The sequence below is a fragment of the Phyllopteryx taeniolatus genome, chromosome 3 (genome assembly GCF_024500385.1).
Source record: "Phyllopteryx taeniolatus isolate TA_2022b chromosome 3, UOR_Ptae_1.2, whole genome shotgun sequence".
NCBI lineage: Eukaryota > Metazoa > Chordata > Actinopteri > Syngnathiformes > Syngnathidae > Phyllopteryx > Phyllopteryx taeniolatus.
Window position 1 is genome coordinate 64,638 of NC_084504.1, and position 16,444 is coordinate 81,081.

Here is a 16,444-nt window from a genome sequence, read left to right on the forward strand (position 1 = left end):
GACCAATCAGAGCAAAGTTGTTTTCCATATTTGAATTAAGAGTAACAGCTTTTTTACATCAAATATTAACGAGTAATATGGCTCTCATCTGCCAAGTGTAAAAGACCACCTAAAATGGCTTTAAAAAAGAAAGAAAGAAAGAAAGGGCATCATGGGCATTTCCAACCCAAATTGTCTTAAATGGACATCAAAGTTTATGGAAAAATAAATAAGTTAATGTCATGGGACCTTTAAATATGCATGTCGCCACCAGGTAATACACAAGGTTTACAACTTCTTGTCCTGTCAACACAAAAAATAAGAAAAAGTCACTTGGTTGATCCTTGCTTACTGAGCTGAAGTGTCTGGTAATTTGCCTTCCAGGCTCTGGAGGTGAGTGACCATTTACCTGTGGAAGTGAGACTCAAGAACTCCGCCTTGCTCCTCCAGGCCACATCGCTCCGGCTCCTGCTCACCGTCACCCTCTGCTGCTTCTTGTTGTCTCTGTGAATTCTCCTTCCTGTCATCATAGTGGCTTCCTCACGAGAGTTATTGTATTATGTGACCACTACTGCTTAGCTTGCGCCTACTCCACACTTTCCTCTTGTTGGAATTGTCGTGGTCTGAATGAAGTCCTGATCATATGTCACGTAAAAGTAAAAGATGCTGTTCCGTCTCAAGGTCGAGAGACATTTTTTAAAATATGTGTCAACGCCATATTGTCCTCTTCATGGAAAGTGCTTTAAGATATATGTAGGTTTAACTGTCACTGCAAAAAAAAATCTGCCATTTAGTCATTTATTCTTACTGAACATTTTGGGGGAGGTGGGTTCTGTTTTGCGCAAATCATGAGAGAAAAATTCAGATGTCAATGAAACCTCAAAAGTTTTTTTTTTTTACTTTGTGTGATAATTTTCAAAAGCATTTGTTGTTTGCTTTTTCCATATGTTCTGTGAAATAAAATTGTACAATATGAATATTTCAAAACGTTTTTTGGTGCTCTAATGGAGTGATGTCATTACAGTATGTTACATTGGCTAAACACATTTTGTCTGAAATGCTGCATTTTTTTACTGTTAGATGTCACAAAAATACTAATTCCAATTAAGTTGGGATGTTGTGTAAAACAGAAATACGATTTGCAAATCCATCCATCCATCCGTTTTCTGAGCCGCTTCACCTCACTCGGGTCACGGGCGTGCTGGAGCCTATCCCAGCTGTCATCGGGCAGGAGGCGGGGTACACCCTGAACTGGTTGCCAGCCAATCGCAGGGCACATACAAACAAACAACCATTCGCACTCACGCCTACGGGCAATTTAGAGTCCAATTAATGCATGTTTTTGGGATGTGGGAGCAAACCGGAGTGCCCGGAGAAAACCCACGCAGGCACGGGGAGAACATGCAAACTCCACACAGGCGGGGCCCGGGATTGAACCCGGGTCCTCAGAACTGTGAGGCTGACGCTCTAACCAGTCGTCCAACGTGCCGTGATTTGCAAATTCTTTTTGACCTATATTCAATTGAATACACTAACAATGATGACATTTAATGTTCAAGCTGATGAATTCACTCATTTTGAATTTGATTCCTGCAACACACAAAACTGGGATGGGCAACAAAAGAAAGTTGTGGAATGGTCAAAAAACACTTGTATGGAACATTACATAGGCAGCCAGGTTAATTGGAAACAGGTGAGTGTCATGATTGGGTATAAAAGGACTACCTCCAAAATCCTTGTTTACAAGCAAGGATGCAGTGAAGATCACTACTTCATGAAAAACTTCATGAGCAACAGTTTAAGAACATTTCTCAATGTACAATTGCAAGGATTTTAGGGATTTCATCATCTACGGTCCATAATAATAACAAAAGATTTAGAGAATGCCCAGCCAGGACCTTCAATCCCTCAGCCAGTACTGCATTAAAAGCTGGCATCAAAGGTTATTGCCACGAGGGCTCAGGAGCACTTAAGAAAACCATTGTCTGTTAACAAAGTTTGTCGCTACATCTACAAATGCAAGGTAAAATAAAACTATACCATGGAAAGTGAAAGCCATATATCAACAACACCCAGAAACACCACCGGCTTCTCTGGGCCCAAGACTGACGGAAAGTGGAAAAGTGTGCTGTGGTCTGACGAGTACACATTTCAAATTGTTTTGGGAAATTATGGAATTAGTGTCATGTTTCACACAGACCAAAGAGGAAAAGGAGCATTCGGATTGTCATCAGCACAAAGTTCAAAAGCCACCATCAGTGGATCACTTGAACATCTGTGAAGGCACCATTAATGATGAAAGGTACAAACAGGTTTTAGAGCAAAAAATCCTGCCATCCAAGCAAAATCTTTTTCAGGGATGTCCCTGCTTATTTCCGTAAGACAATGCCAAGCCACATTCTGCATGTTACAAAAGTGTGGCTCCGTAGTAAAAGAGTGTGAGTACTAGAGTGACCTGCCAGCAGTCCTGCCCTGTCTCCCATTGACAATGTGTAGCACATTATCAAGTGCAAAATCCGACAACAGACTGTTGAGCAACTGAAGTTGTACACTGAGCAAGAATGGAAAATGGATAACTTTAAGAAAAGTTGGCCACTGTCGTGACTCTGAACCAGTTGCCAGAACCTCCCCCCACGTGATGGGCTGCGTTCTTCCAAGCAGCCCTGCTGTGAGACTGCCACAAGATGATGCCTAGTGGACCCTAAACTAATTAACATTTACCCGAGAAATCTGAACTCCCAACCATCAAAGGTCCGCAGATGTTTTCACTGGACCATCTGCCTTTGAAGAGGAACAATTGCTGGGACAAGGCGACACGCGCTGGCGTTGAGAGGAACTGCAAAGCTGACCCGGGACTCTCATTTTATGTTTAACCAAAGGAAAATTTCTGTTTTGATATTTTACGAACTCTGCCGGATTATTCCAAATGTATGCCTTGATGTCTGTGTCAGTGTGTCAACTTTACAAGCGCAGCTGTGAGATTTTGAGAACTGTTTGCCTTGATTTGACTCCAAGCAGCATGAAATGTGATTTGAACCATAAGCAGTTGATTTGCCAAGACTAAAGTTTAAACAGTCACTCTATATGCTTGACCTGTGAGTAAAGAGTACAAAGTTGGGGGTATTTTATATTTATATATGTTTTTAAACCCATTTTATGGGTCATAATTGTAGACAAGATTCAAGCTGATGGATGTGGTCTTGTCTGGTCCTCAGTCATCTCCGACATGCCCCCGGGGTACTTAACCCCCGACTCCCGCTCTCTTGGTCTCTTCCTTCTTGGTTCTTCGCTCTTGTCTTGCTATCAGCCCTCCGACTACGTGGCGGCCTACGGCCACTCCTCCCCTCCCCTTTCTTTGTTCAACGAGGCGTGACGAACAACAATTTTTCTTCGTCCGCCACATTTTCAAAACAGCGCGCGTAGGTTGCGCTCGAGTATAAAGGCAAACTGCGAGCGGAATAGCCACAGTGAAGTCAGTGCGGTTGCCGCCTGCGCGAGTATAAAGAAGCCTTAAAACCCTTTTCTGTCCGGCTGCATTTGTTTAAAATGTTTTAAATGTTTAAAAATAAGCAAAGGGAGTATTTCAAACTCCCCTGTTGCACAGGAAAGCTGGTCCATCACAAAAGTCATACAGATCCACCATTCTGCAAGGCCATGCAGCTGAACAGGATGGGCTTGAAAAAAGAATTCTACCAACATAGCTTCGACAATTAGTGTCCTCAGTTCCCGAACGCTTATTGAGTGTTGTTAGAGGGAAAAGTTACGTAACATCAGAGGTAAGTCACATACAGCATGTGCAAGTCACAAATAAATCTCAAGTTGGGTTCAAGTCTCAAGCCAGTCCCAAGTCACTGTGGGAAAGAATCAAGTCGCCACTATATTTCAAGAATGTCAAATCAAATCATTACTTGGTCGAAAGTCCTGTCATACAATCTTGTTACTACATGTATTGGAGAGGTAATAAAATGTTTTTTCAAATGTTTTTGTTTTCACAAACCATAACACTAAAAAAGTATTGCATCCATCCATCCATTTTCTTTACCGCTTATCCTCACTAGGGTCGCGGGCGTCCTGGAGCCTATCCCAGCTATCTTCTGGCAGGAGGCGGGGTACACCCTGAACCGGTCGCCAACCAATCATAGGGCACATAGAGACAAACAACCATTCGCACTCACATTCACACCTACGGGCAATTTCGAGTCTTCAATCAACCTACCACGCTTGTTTTTGGGATGTGGGAGGAAACCGGAGTGCCCACCCAGGCACGGGGAGAACATGCAAACCGGAATTTGAACCACGGTCCCCAGAACTGTGAGGCAGATGTGCTAACCAGTCGTCCTGCCCCCTAACTGCCGCCCCCATCATCATTATTATTATTATTACTATTATTGTAGTAGTAGTATCCTCCGATGAAAACTATAAGTGAATGCTCAGCTCCTGTTTCTTCTTCTTTCTTTCTTGTTTGGAGTGAATTAATGCATAAAGTTCACTCTATAACCTCCATCTTTTTCATCTCCAGGAGCTTCATAATGAATGATAAAATGTTGCTTTACAATGTAAAAAGCCAGGAGCTTCAAGATACAGGGCTGACTAAAAGCACTGTGCGGAAAAGAACAAAGGATGAAAGGTTTTCAAGAAATTATTCATCAATGCTGGTAGAAACAAGCTACTACAAAGTAGCTTGTCAATTACAGTGGCATACCGCATACTTGTGGTTTGGCACCCGCGGATTTACCTATCCTTGGATTTTTTTTCATTTTTTTTTCACTTTTTTTCCCCAACTGAGTAAAATGAGGCGGCACGGAGGGCGACTGGTTAGAACGTCTACCTCACAGTTCTGAGGACCGGGGTTCAATCTGTTTGGAACGCTGCGTCTGGGATGCTAAGAGTTGTGTTTGTGAATAAAGTAATGTGGGACATTACAAAGCGTTTGGAACGCTGCGTCTGGGACGCTAAAAGTTAGAAAAGCATTTGGAACGCTGACGCCAAGGGCGTATGTATATAGAAGCGTTTGGAACGCTGCGTTTGGGACGCTAAGAGTTGTGTTTGTGAAATATTGTAATCTGTATTGGATGATGTTCTGTTGGTTCGTCTAAATTGAGAATTTTGTGACGCGTTTGTGTGGTTCCACTGTCTTCAACGTTAATTTTGGCTTGTGTGTCGTACTTGTTGAAGGAACGACTGAGACAAATACTGACTGCTTTTGGACCAAGATACGAAATATTTTTCTTGTCATAATGTCGACCTGGTGGCACGGTGGGTGACTGGTTTGAGCGTCAGCCTCACAGTTCTGAGGGCCGGGGTTCAATCCCCGGCCCCGCCTGTGTGGAGTTTGCATGTTCTCCCCGTGCCTGCGTGGGTTTTCTGCGGGCACTCCGGTTTCCTCCCACATCCCAAAAACATGCATGGTGGGTTAATTGACAACCCTAAATTGCCCGTCGGTGTGAATGTGATTGTGAATGGTTGTTTGTTTGTATGTGCCCTGCGATTGGCTGGCAACCAGGGGGGTGTCTCCTCCCCGATGATAACTGGGATAGGCTCCAGCACGCCTGCGACCCTAGTGAAGAGAAGCGACTCAGAAAATGGATCGATAGATGGATGAGTAAAATGAATAAAATAAATTTTAGGGGTGGCTGGAGCTGCATGATAGTGGAGAATTTTTTTTTCTGTTTTAGAGAACGTACTTGAGCTTTTTTTCATTGTTTAATTTGCATCTTTGCGAACTAAAAAAAGATATACTGTATGTAACTTTTAACACTCATGTCTATCATTATACAATATAAGTTAAAGTTGTGTAAGTTTCATCTTAACATAGATACTGTAAATGCAACCCAATTGTTGCACGTTCAAGAAACACTCAAGAAAATCAGTCCATGAATGATGTCTTCATTTCCAAGTCAGAAACAGTAGACAATAAAACAGAACTATAGTTACATCTGTAACTTTCGTTCTCTTTCATTCCTCGTGACCGCCAGAGGCGGTGCTTCAAGCACTGGATGATGCATAACAACAAAGTCACGTAGAACCCATGGACCACCACAGAGACCCACCTCAGGTAGAGCAATGGTGGCATAAAACCACGTCAAGTGGATGGGAGACTGCCACGTTCACCCTGTAGAATCTAGCAAATGTAGAGGACGCTGTGCAAAAGGCAGCCGTGCAGATATCTACCAGCGGAACAATTGACTTGGCAGACCAGAAGGTTGAGAGGGTCCTGGTAGAGTGACACTTCACCCCCACAGGCAGAAGCCCGCCCTGGTAGACATACGCCTGTGCAAAAGCTGCAATGACCTATCGATCAAGGCGTTGCTTAGAAAGAGCGATGCCTTTACTAGGGCCTGCATAACACTTAAAAAGGGGTCCAATTTCTGCACTCCTGTAGTGGCCTTTTTATAGGCCTCCAGAGCACAGACAGGGCACACATGTTCAACAGAAGAACCATGGTCAAAATGTGCCAACTGGATCAGTTGGGCGACACCTGCCTGTGACTGCCTGGGAGGAAAGAGGCATAAGACTAGAGGGTCACACCTAAACCGTTAGCATTCCACCAACAATAGGTCCCGTCGATGGACAGCGCATGTACTTCATTCACACGCTAACAGGTTCACACGGAGGAGCCCGCAGGGCTTCCAGGACCAATGACAGATCCCACTACAGAGCCACTGGTCGTATTGGCGGTCGAGATAGGGTTGAACCTTTAGGCCCTTGTGCCTGAAGGGGAGACAAGGCCGCCGCCATGACCCGATGATCACCCTAGAGGACAGGGATATTGGAAGGACTCTGAACTGGAAGTGTCAGCCTTGAAAAGCAAACTGCAGGAATTTCCAGTGCGAGAGCGCGATGGGTACATGGAAATAAGCATCCTCCAAATCGATGGTCATGAACCATTTGCCATGATAAAAAGCCTGCTGTTTTGTTTTTTCAAGTTTTGGTCAACAATTTTAATTTTGGTGCATCACTAGCCAAAACTCAAGGCTGCAATATCTGTATCGGATCGGAAATTGGGAAGTATTAAAGTTGTAAAGTATTAATATTATGCTGTCTCTTCCTACGCTCAATTGTCTTGTAACTCTGAATGACCCTACACAGGCTATAATTCAGAAGTCAGGACGCCACTGATGCCAGTTAGTCTTATTTAAACTGCTTACATTTGTTGTGACGGCGGCATTGTGCCCGACTGGTTAGCACATCTGCCTCACAGTTCTGAGTACCGGGGTTCGCATCCCGGCCCCGCCTGTGTGGAGTTTGCATGTTCTCCCCCGTGCCTGCGTGGGTTTTCTCCAGGTACTCCAATTTCCTTCTTACATCCCAAAAACATGCGTGGAAGGTTGATTGAAGACTCTAAATTGCCCATTGGTATGAATGTGAGTGGGAGTGGTTGTTTGTTTATATGTGCCCTTCGATTGGCTGGGGGCCAGTTCAGGATGTACCCTGCCCCTTGCCCGAAGATAGCTGGGATAAGCTCCAGCACGCCTCCCACCCTAGTGAGGATAAGCGGTACAGAACATGGGTGGATGGATGGCTAGATGGATGGACATGTGTTGTGACAGCCTAATTTGGTTAAATCTTGGTGACACATATGTGTTTTATGGTAGTCTAAACTGGTAGCCTCCAGCAAGGCGTGAGTTAGAAAGCCAGTGGCGCCACCTAGAGGGGAAAAGTGGAATATCATGGCCATCTCATGAACCTGACTAAACCAAAAACTTCAGACACCATTAAAAACTAATGGTTTCCTCCCACATCCCAAAAACATGCATGGTGGGTTAATTGACAACCCTAAATTGCCCGTCGGTGTGAATGTGATTGTGAATGGTTGTTTGTTTGTATGTGCCCTGCGATTGGCTGGCAACCAGGGGGGTGTCTCCTCCCCGATGATAACTGGGATAGGCTCCAGCACGCCCGCGACCCTAGTGAGGAGAAGCGGCTCAGAAAATGGATGGATGGATAAATCAAAGTTTGAATAACATGAATACTGTATCTAGCTTTCTTATGACACCATTAAAAACCCATGACAGATAAGGTAATCTTGATTCTAGCCAATCAGGACTAAGAGGTCGACTCAAAAACAAGATGGGCGAGTCCCAGAGAGAGGGTATTTAAGACAATGTATTTCATTTTGTTTATTCAGTTATTGTCATTTTGGCAATTGCTCAGTTTGTTCAAAGCTTTGAATAAATTTCCTGTGATCAGCTGAAGCTTTTGTCTTTTTCATCTGGCCATTCAAGTCTTCGTCTAGTTTTGCTTGCTGAAAACTTTAAAATATTAGCTCCACCAAGAACACGCCAGTTCTGGCGGATGGCCAGAGAGAACTGTCCAGGGTACTGAACGGGCTGAGGCCCCACCTGCGGCTCAACCAAGGGGCATCCTCTGGTCTGAAGCAACAAGATCGAGACATCAATTGGCGACCCTAGCTTCGGAGAGGCCAAAGGCCTGGCAGAGGTCCTACTCAGGAGGTGATCGTGTACTCAGACCGCAAACTAAGGCCACCAAATTCTCAAGGTAAGCAGACCTTTTCCTTCTGCATAATTCTGGTATCTGAGTGCTCGTGAGATCTTGCACGGATTGGGGTTTCTCTGCCAAAATAGGCCTAATCTCGAAACAGCCTAAATTTAGGGAAACTGACAAAAATTCTGACTTTTTTTTTTTAGCAAATGTAGGAGACTGAGAGCATGGGTGGATGAATGGCTGGATGGATGGACATATGTTGTGACAGCCTAATTTGGTTAAATCTTGGTGACACCTATGTGTTTTATGACAGTCTAAACTGGTGGCCTCCAGCAAGGCCTGAGTTAGAAAGCCAGTGGCGCCACCAAGAGGGGAAAAGATGAATGTCATGGCCATCTCATGAACCTGACTAAACCAAAAACTTCAGATACCATTTGTTGAAGGATGGTATCTCTCCGCCAGTCCTTCGCGTGTTCGTTGAATTTCGGATGATGAGAATGTTGGAGTCCGAATCAGAGACTGGAAATGAACTTCTTTAAGATCTTTTATTGCAGAATATTCTGGGTACAAATGTTCTACAGGCAAAGGCTGCAGCTGCACAAAATGTGCTCAAATGTGCGCTTTCTCAGCGTTCAGTGCGAGATTATATACAGTGTTCAGGGCGGTGTTTAAAGCTTGAGCAGGGTGGATCCAAGGTCACAGCATTATCTCTTCTTGGGACAAAACATCCTGTTTTGCGGCTGACGTAGTTTTCACACTTACGTAATTATCAGAACATTTTAATACTGAGGTTAGGTTACACAACATAACAGTGCACAAATAAGTCTTATGTATGATCATGACATCAGTATATCACGTGCGAGGGCCTTCAATCCCCCTTTCGGACTCGAAAGAGTCCGACACCAGGATATGTTAAACAGCATGTAAGAGAATGTACCATTACAAAAATATGCCCGCGGGGTCATCGAGCATCTCAGGGGATACCCCCGAGGACAGGAGTGGCATCATCTGGGCGGGGTTGTTAACATCTCTTTTTTCGATAGCTGCTGTAATGAGTCGCTGGCTAAGAGAGCGCAAGCAAGGAATGCAACAACATCCACATATTGTGAGAAAAGCAGCAAACACAGCAATAGAAATAAAAATAGAAGATACCAGAGCCTTATAACGTCCAAAAACACTCATCCAATTGTTCCAAATAGAAGTATCTACCCCGGAATGTTGCTTCATCTTTTTGTTCAATGTTCTGAGCCCTTCAATTGCAGAGGTTAAGCTGCCATCAGAAGCTGTGTTATTAGGAATAAAAGGGCAACATTGTTCGCCAAACAGGGAGCATACGCCTCCTTTTTCTGCCAGGAGCATATCTAAAGCAATGCGATTCTGGAAAGCCATCAGAGAGGTGGCGGCTAGTTGACCATGTACCGCTTCAAATCCGCTTTGTGTCCAATTACCTAGGCGTTGCACATTGTAATGTATGTAATTAATTCTATCTGTGTTTTTATTTATAGTACACCACCAACAAAATGTGGATTCAAATCCTGCGGCTAACTCTCTTGAGATGTTAATATAATAAAAAGGGTTGTGATGTAACAACAAATTGAAACTTTGTCCCATTTGCGGGCCATTGTCGGGTGGTGTTTTTTCAGGATCGTCGCTAGAGAGCGCTGTCAGCTTCTTCAGGACCTGGGGTTAGACTACCCGGTCCTAGGTTGAGTCACCGGGATTATTCTGCCCGTGTACCGTGATCTCAACCTTTGATGAGTGATGTCGTCAGTGGGATGGGAACTGGTCTGGCGTGGACGTGCAGTCAGTACTTGCAGCAATGATGATCTGTCGGGACGGGGTCTTTGCTGGTCGTGTAGAGGTGAGGTGGTACCACGTCTCCCCCTTTCCTTGTAGGCGGACAGCAGACGATGTTCTCTCCGTCACTTTATGAGGACCTGTCCACCTGGGTTCAGACCACTTTCTTCTGATTACTTTCAACCATACAAATTCACTTTCATGCATTACCAAAGGAGCATCGGGTTGTTTTGCAGTTAGTTGCGAAAAAGCAAGCGTTAGTTGTTTGAGCTCCGGAGGGCCGGACACATCTGTTGTCTCCAGTGGAGCTGTTGGAGCCGGAAACGGTCTGTTAGTATGACATTCAAATGGAGTCCAGCCTTTGGCTGAATTGAGTGACATTCGTACATTCATCAAAGCCAAAGGAAGGGCTTGTAGCCAATTGAGATTTGAAGTAGCTAAAGCTTTGGCCAATTTTTCCTTAATGTTCCGATTCATTCTTTCTACTTGTCCTTGGGACTGTGGGTGATATACTGAACCAAATGTGTGTTTCAGTCCCAGGGCTCTTTCTACTTCCTGCAAATGTTTATTTTTAAAATGGGTCCCATTATCAGACCTAATTTTACTTGGGAACCAATGAGATGGAATATAATGGTTAATCAAATGTTTAACCACTACGTTTGCCGTTTCTGTTTTGCAGGGATAGGCTTCAGGCCAACCGGAGAAGGAATCCACTATTACTAGTAGATACCTGTAACCGGACACACTTTTAATCATGTCTGTAAAATCCATCGAAACCACCTGCCCAGGTGCCGTCACGTCCGGATCGTGAGTTCCCTGGGGTGGTTTCGTGGTAGGCATGCTGTTATATCTGCTACAGACACTGCAATCCTGGAGTTCATTTTTAACAATTGCTCTCATGAAAGGATGCCACCAGGTGTGGAGTCGTCTCAGTGTTTCTTCCACGCCTACATGGCATGCTCCATGAGCTTCGCTTATCAACAGTTTTAGTTGCTTCTGAGGTAGTATACATTTTCCTCCTTTTCTCCAAATACCTTTCTCATCTCTCTCACCCCCTTTTGATTTCCACATACTCCTTTCTTCGGGACTCCCTTGTTCCTGCCATATTTTAACTGTTTCTTCTGTTACTTCCTGTCTGTCTTTTAATTCTGCTTCACTTACAACTAGTTGTGAGGTGGGAAGATAACCAGCCGCTGCCTTCGCCGCTTTATCCGCTGCGTCATTTCCTGCTGATACAAAATCATCCTTTTTAGTGTGTCCTTTACATTTTAAGACTGCCACTGCTTTGGGCATCATTAATGCTTCTTTCAATTTTAATATTTCTTGATAATGTTTTATGGGGACTCCCGTTGCAGTCATAAAGTCATTTCTTTGCCATTCGGCCATGGCTGTATGTACTACTACATGAGCATATGCCGAGTCAGTGTAAATGTTGGTCGTTTTGTCTTGGGCCAGCTGGAGAGCAGCTGTTACTGCCGTTATCTCTGCTCTTTGGGCAGATTGTTGCCCTTTGAGTTTTTCCGCCTTTATAGTTACAAATCCTGTATCAGTTAGTTTTGTTACAGCAAACCCTGACTGGAGCCCTTGTTCTCCTTTAAAACAGCATCCGTCCGTGAATAGTATCAAGTCAGGATTTTGCAAGGGCATGTCATATAGATCTTCCCTAAGTGTGTTATCTGTTATGATTCGTTGGGTACAGCAATGAGGCTGTCCTTCAAAAAGCCCTTCAGCCATGTTAATGCCCTCGTGTATAAAAAGTATATGTGGCTGTGTGAGTATTACCTCAATTTTCCTTTGTCTTCCTCCTGTCATGGTGAAAACATGGCTTGTCACGTACTGTACTGTACTGTGAGAAGTGCGTACTGTCAATGGATGATGTAAGACAATGTGTGAGGTTTTTTGAATGAGTCGAGCTAACGCAGAGGCAAACGCCGCGCATACTGGATGTCGCTTTTCGTATTTTTCAAGTGGCGTAGAGGCATATAGACAAATTCGTCTTTCTCCTGATTCCCCCTTCTGATAAAGAGCAGCAGATACACTGCTGGTCTTTTCAGAAACATCCAGGAAAAACATTCTGTTGTAATCAGGAATAGCCAATGCGGCAGCTGAGGACAAGTGCTGTTTGAGGTGTACAAAAGAGTTTTCCGCTTCAGTGGTCCAAGTGAGGATATGTGACAAATTTCGCATTCCTTCAATGTTAACCATTTGGCGAAGAGGATGTGTAAGTTCTGCAAAGTCCGGGACATGATGGCGTGAATAGTTGCACAGTCCTAAGAAGGCGAGCATTTGTTTGACATTGACAGGTTTCGGGTGGTGTAAGATGTCATCTTTGTGTGAGGGAGACATCCCAGTGCCTTTGCATGAAATAAGGCGTCCCAAAAAGGAAACTTGTGGCCTTGCAATTTGTAGTTAGCTTTTGGAGCACTTAAGTCCTACTGACGCTAGATGAGACAAGAGTCGCTGGGTGGCTCGAAGACATAAGGACTCGGAAGAGGCAGCCAACAATATGTCATCTACATATTGTATTAAGAGCACACCTTCCGGAAGTTGAAGTGGTGATAAAAGTTGTCTGAGATGATCATTGAACAGTCCTGGTGACAGAACAAAGCCTTGTGGAAGTCGGTTGTAAGAATAGCGTTCATTATTCCAAGTAAATGCAAAACATTGCTTCATAGATGGGTCAAGAGGAATGCAGAAAAATGCATTAGCCAGATCAATGCAAGTAAAATGGGTGTGGGACGGAGAGAGCTGAGACAGGGCTGAGTGCGGATTGGGTACTGGAAGTGTTGGTGTCAAGACCGCTGCATTTATTGCCCTAAGGTCATGTACCATTCGGAATTTTCCAGTATTTTTCTTTTCAACTGGTAGAATGGGTGTATTATACTCTGACTCACGTATTTTGCACAATACTCCTGCTTTTAGCAAGCCTTCAACGGTTTCTGTAATGCCAATTCGACCTGCTTCCTTCATTGGATACTGTGGTATCCAAATAGGATCAGGCTTCATTTTGAATTTCACCGGCTGTACTTGACACAATCCCACGTCTGTTGGGTCTGTAGACCACAGATGTAGAGGCAAAGATTGTACCATAGGACTGGCAAATTCACTGTCAGTTGTTTCTCGTCCATGATGTCTGTCCAACAAGCAATGCTCCAGGGTTGATGTTGGTGTATACGATGCTGACTGTATCCAGTATGCATCGAGAGACCGAGAAAATAGCAATGTGTCATGAAAAGTTGGCTGCCAATCAGTAGCCTGTGTGCAGCTTAGGACGAACGGACCCAAATCCTTTGCAGTATGCGGTGGTGATACCATCAAGGACACATGAGGATGACATGGTGGCACAGTGGGATCTGATGGATGAGTCATCATATACCATTTTTGTTGTTCAGGTGTTAGTGAAATTGAAAAAGCCACACCTGGTTTTCCCACGAACAGGTCACCCATTTGTAGTTCCCAGATGTTGCCTTCTACATTTTGGAAAGCCTCGCTGTACACCTCATCTCCCGACCTGTCATAGTACAGAGTGCAATGCATACAATCAGAAACCATATCATAGGGTCTGAGGTGACGAACCCACGGCGACCATTGAGTCCAAAAGGTCTCTGCTTCCGTCCATCCGGGTGAGTCAGTGGCCATTTTCGCCCAGTAGATGTCGGCGGTGGCACACGTCATACTTGGTATTTGTCGCTCTGAGTCCTGCATGTAGATGTTTGATGTGTCGTCACCGGAACAACAGTAGGTGTGTCCATCAAGAAACTGTAATATCAGTCGATCCGGGCTGCACAGTATTGTTGGAGCTGTTTTGATGAGAAGATCCCTTCCCAACAGGTTGACAGGGCAATTGGGCGCATACACAAACGAGTGTAAAAGAGTTTGTGTAAAACACTGAGTATGTACGGGTGTAGTCATGTGCCGGATGGTTTCTTCACCCCGGAATCCAACAAGTGAAATGCCTTTTGTAGTAAGGGAACTTTCAGGTGGTAATGTCATAACGGTTGAATGTCTGGCTCCCGTATCGACCATAAAAGGTAAAATAGTTCCTCCTACCGTCAGTCCAATCATTGGTTCCTGCAGACCATGGCATGTGGATTCGGGGCCCCATCATTGCGGATACTGGCCCCCAGACGGTGGCAGGTGCTGTTGGTTTGGCACTTGAGGGTAAGACTGCTGCTGCTGCGGCGGATATTGTTGAGTCATATCCTGCTGCTGTTGCTGTCCGTATCCTCTTCCTCTTTGCTGGCCATAACCACGCCTGTTGAATCCTCTAGGCGGGCCCCTTGTTCCTCTGCCTCTGCCCTCCAGGGGACGCGCTCGGCAGTCTATTGCCCAGTGTCCGTTACAACCACAGTTGAAGCATTGATTTCTGCTAGCAAACGGAGCACCTCGACCCATGAATGGCCCTGTTTGATACATCATGCACTCAGAAACAACATTAGGTAGCGAGGCCCCAACGGAAGCCACAGGTGTGATTTTAATATTTTGTTCTTGTTTTTTGAGACTTTGTAGTTGCATTATAGCTAATTGCGATTCGGTGGTTCTGTGTTTCTCATGCTTTGACTCTTTTTCTTTTGCATGTCTCCTCAGGTGATGTTTCAGATGTGACAACCAGCGAGCATGATCCGCTCCGGGAAGGTCCGGATTCGTCTCCATGGCTTGCACCACAGACTTGGGAACGCCCTTCAGCACTGCTCCTCTAAATACTTGAGAATACAGAGCAGAGTCAGTTGGCAAATGGCCTGTTTTTGAAGAATATTCGACAAGAGCGCGGTCAATATATGCCGCTGCTTCCTCATCTGTTCTAGGAGCAAATACTAAGTCGGAGATGACTAGATCAGGAATGGGAAACAATGCGTTTAGTGCAGTGAACAATGTTAAGTAATACTCTCTTGTAAGTCCCTCATTGTCCATTATACTCATCAGACCAGAATTCTTCATCAGTGTTTCCAGTTGGGAGAGAGGACACGCATGTGTCAATAATGCACGCATGTCTCCAGCCGTCAAAATTTGTCCTGTGACAGCCCTTTGTACCGATCTCAGCCAGTTCTCTCCTCCATTCTGCATTGCAGGAAGTTTCTGCATCAAAACACTTAGATCAGAAGGAGAAAAAGGTTTATAAAACATGGCAGTGGCTCCAGTAGCCGGATCAACCTTGGCCAGCATTGGAGCTTGAACAACAGTTTGAGAGCGTGTCATGGGTCGAAGTGGAGTGGATTCAGCAAAAGGGGGCGCACTTCTATTTTCTTGTGTCTGTTGTAACAGGGAGTCCTGGTGTGCTCCTGACAAATTCTGCACTTGGCACTTTAAGTCAGCCACCTGATTTTGCAAATGTGCGATGTGATAAGTGTTTGCTACCGCATGGGGAAGTCCCTTCTGAGCTTCTTCTGCTGCTATCTCCTGTTCCCTTTGTCTGAATATTACATCTCGTTCCGCGTTATCACGTTGTATCTGTTCTGTTATTTCAGCGTTGACAGTTCTCTCAAAACGGGAGGCACGCGCTAAAAGGTGCTCTCTTACCTTTTGTGGCACTTCAGGGTGTCTATTTAAATCTACCGTAAACGCTCCTATTTGGTTTAACTTTGTATATGGTCCTCCGCGCATGTTAGACACTTTTTCCAGTTTTTCCTCGAACATTTTAACTGAGGCTGTCACGCCTGCGGCCAAATTTTCTGCTGCGTGCTGAATCAGGGGTTCACGTTGTTTCGATCCCACCGAGTCAGTACTGCCATTCCAATCCACATCTAGAGTACCTCTATTTACAGATAAGATAGGGGCTTGTATGTTTTGCAGCGTCTGTCTCGCATCTGCATATGGTGACTCAGTGAATGGGTTCACTGGCCCTTTTGTATCATTCATTTCCAATTTGTTACAATACGGCGGCGGTGCGGACAACGGCTGAGTCACACCCACCCCACTGTTTTTCGCTTCCTTTCTTGACTGTTTTAATGCACATCCCATTGCCAGCATTCTAGCTCTTGCCATTACTTTTTCTGTCTTTTTGTGATTTTCTCTTACCTTCCTGCCTCTAGTGGACAATTTACTCGTCTTCTCTATTTCCTTTTCTAACTTGTCTTTTCTATTTGAACACACTCTCTCGACTTCCTTCATCAGTGAAATTAAACAAGCACCAGTTGATAATGCAGGAAACCAGCCATCTTCACAACATTCATCCATCCATTTATAAAGTTCTTCTTTCTTTCCCTGTCTATCTTTCTCAGACAAT

The 16,444-nt window shown here is 44.6% G+C and overlaps 2 protein-coding genes across 4 annotated transcripts in view; both read right to left on the bottom strand.

Moving 5' to 3' along the window:
• si:ch211-158d24.2 (multiple epidermal growth factor-like domains protein 9) overlaps window positions 1-16,444 on the bottom strand; it is a 395,895-nt gene that overhangs the window by 64,631 nt on the left and 314,820 nt on the right. The gene's annotated exons all lie outside the window — the stretch shown is intronic.
• LOC133474565 (uncharacterized) lies at window positions 8,865-14,546 on the bottom strand. Of its 2 annotated transcripts, none has more exons than XR_009787556.1 (2): window positions 12,004-14,546; window positions 8,865-10,369 (listed from the first exon to the last, which is right to left on the bottom strand). XR_009787556.1 is itself a non-coding variant. In XM_061766324.1 (2 exons), exons 1-2 carry the CDS (start codon window positions 14,284-14,286, stop codon window positions 10,347-10,349), a joined length of 981 nt encoding a protein of 326 aa, XP_061622308.1. In that variant the 5' UTR covers window positions 14,287-14,546; the 3' UTR covers window positions 8,865-10,346. The 2 variants fall into 2 exon arrangements, 1 of the variants encoding a protein (XP_061622308.1); XM_061766324.1 differs by having other exon boundaries at window positions 13,329-14,546.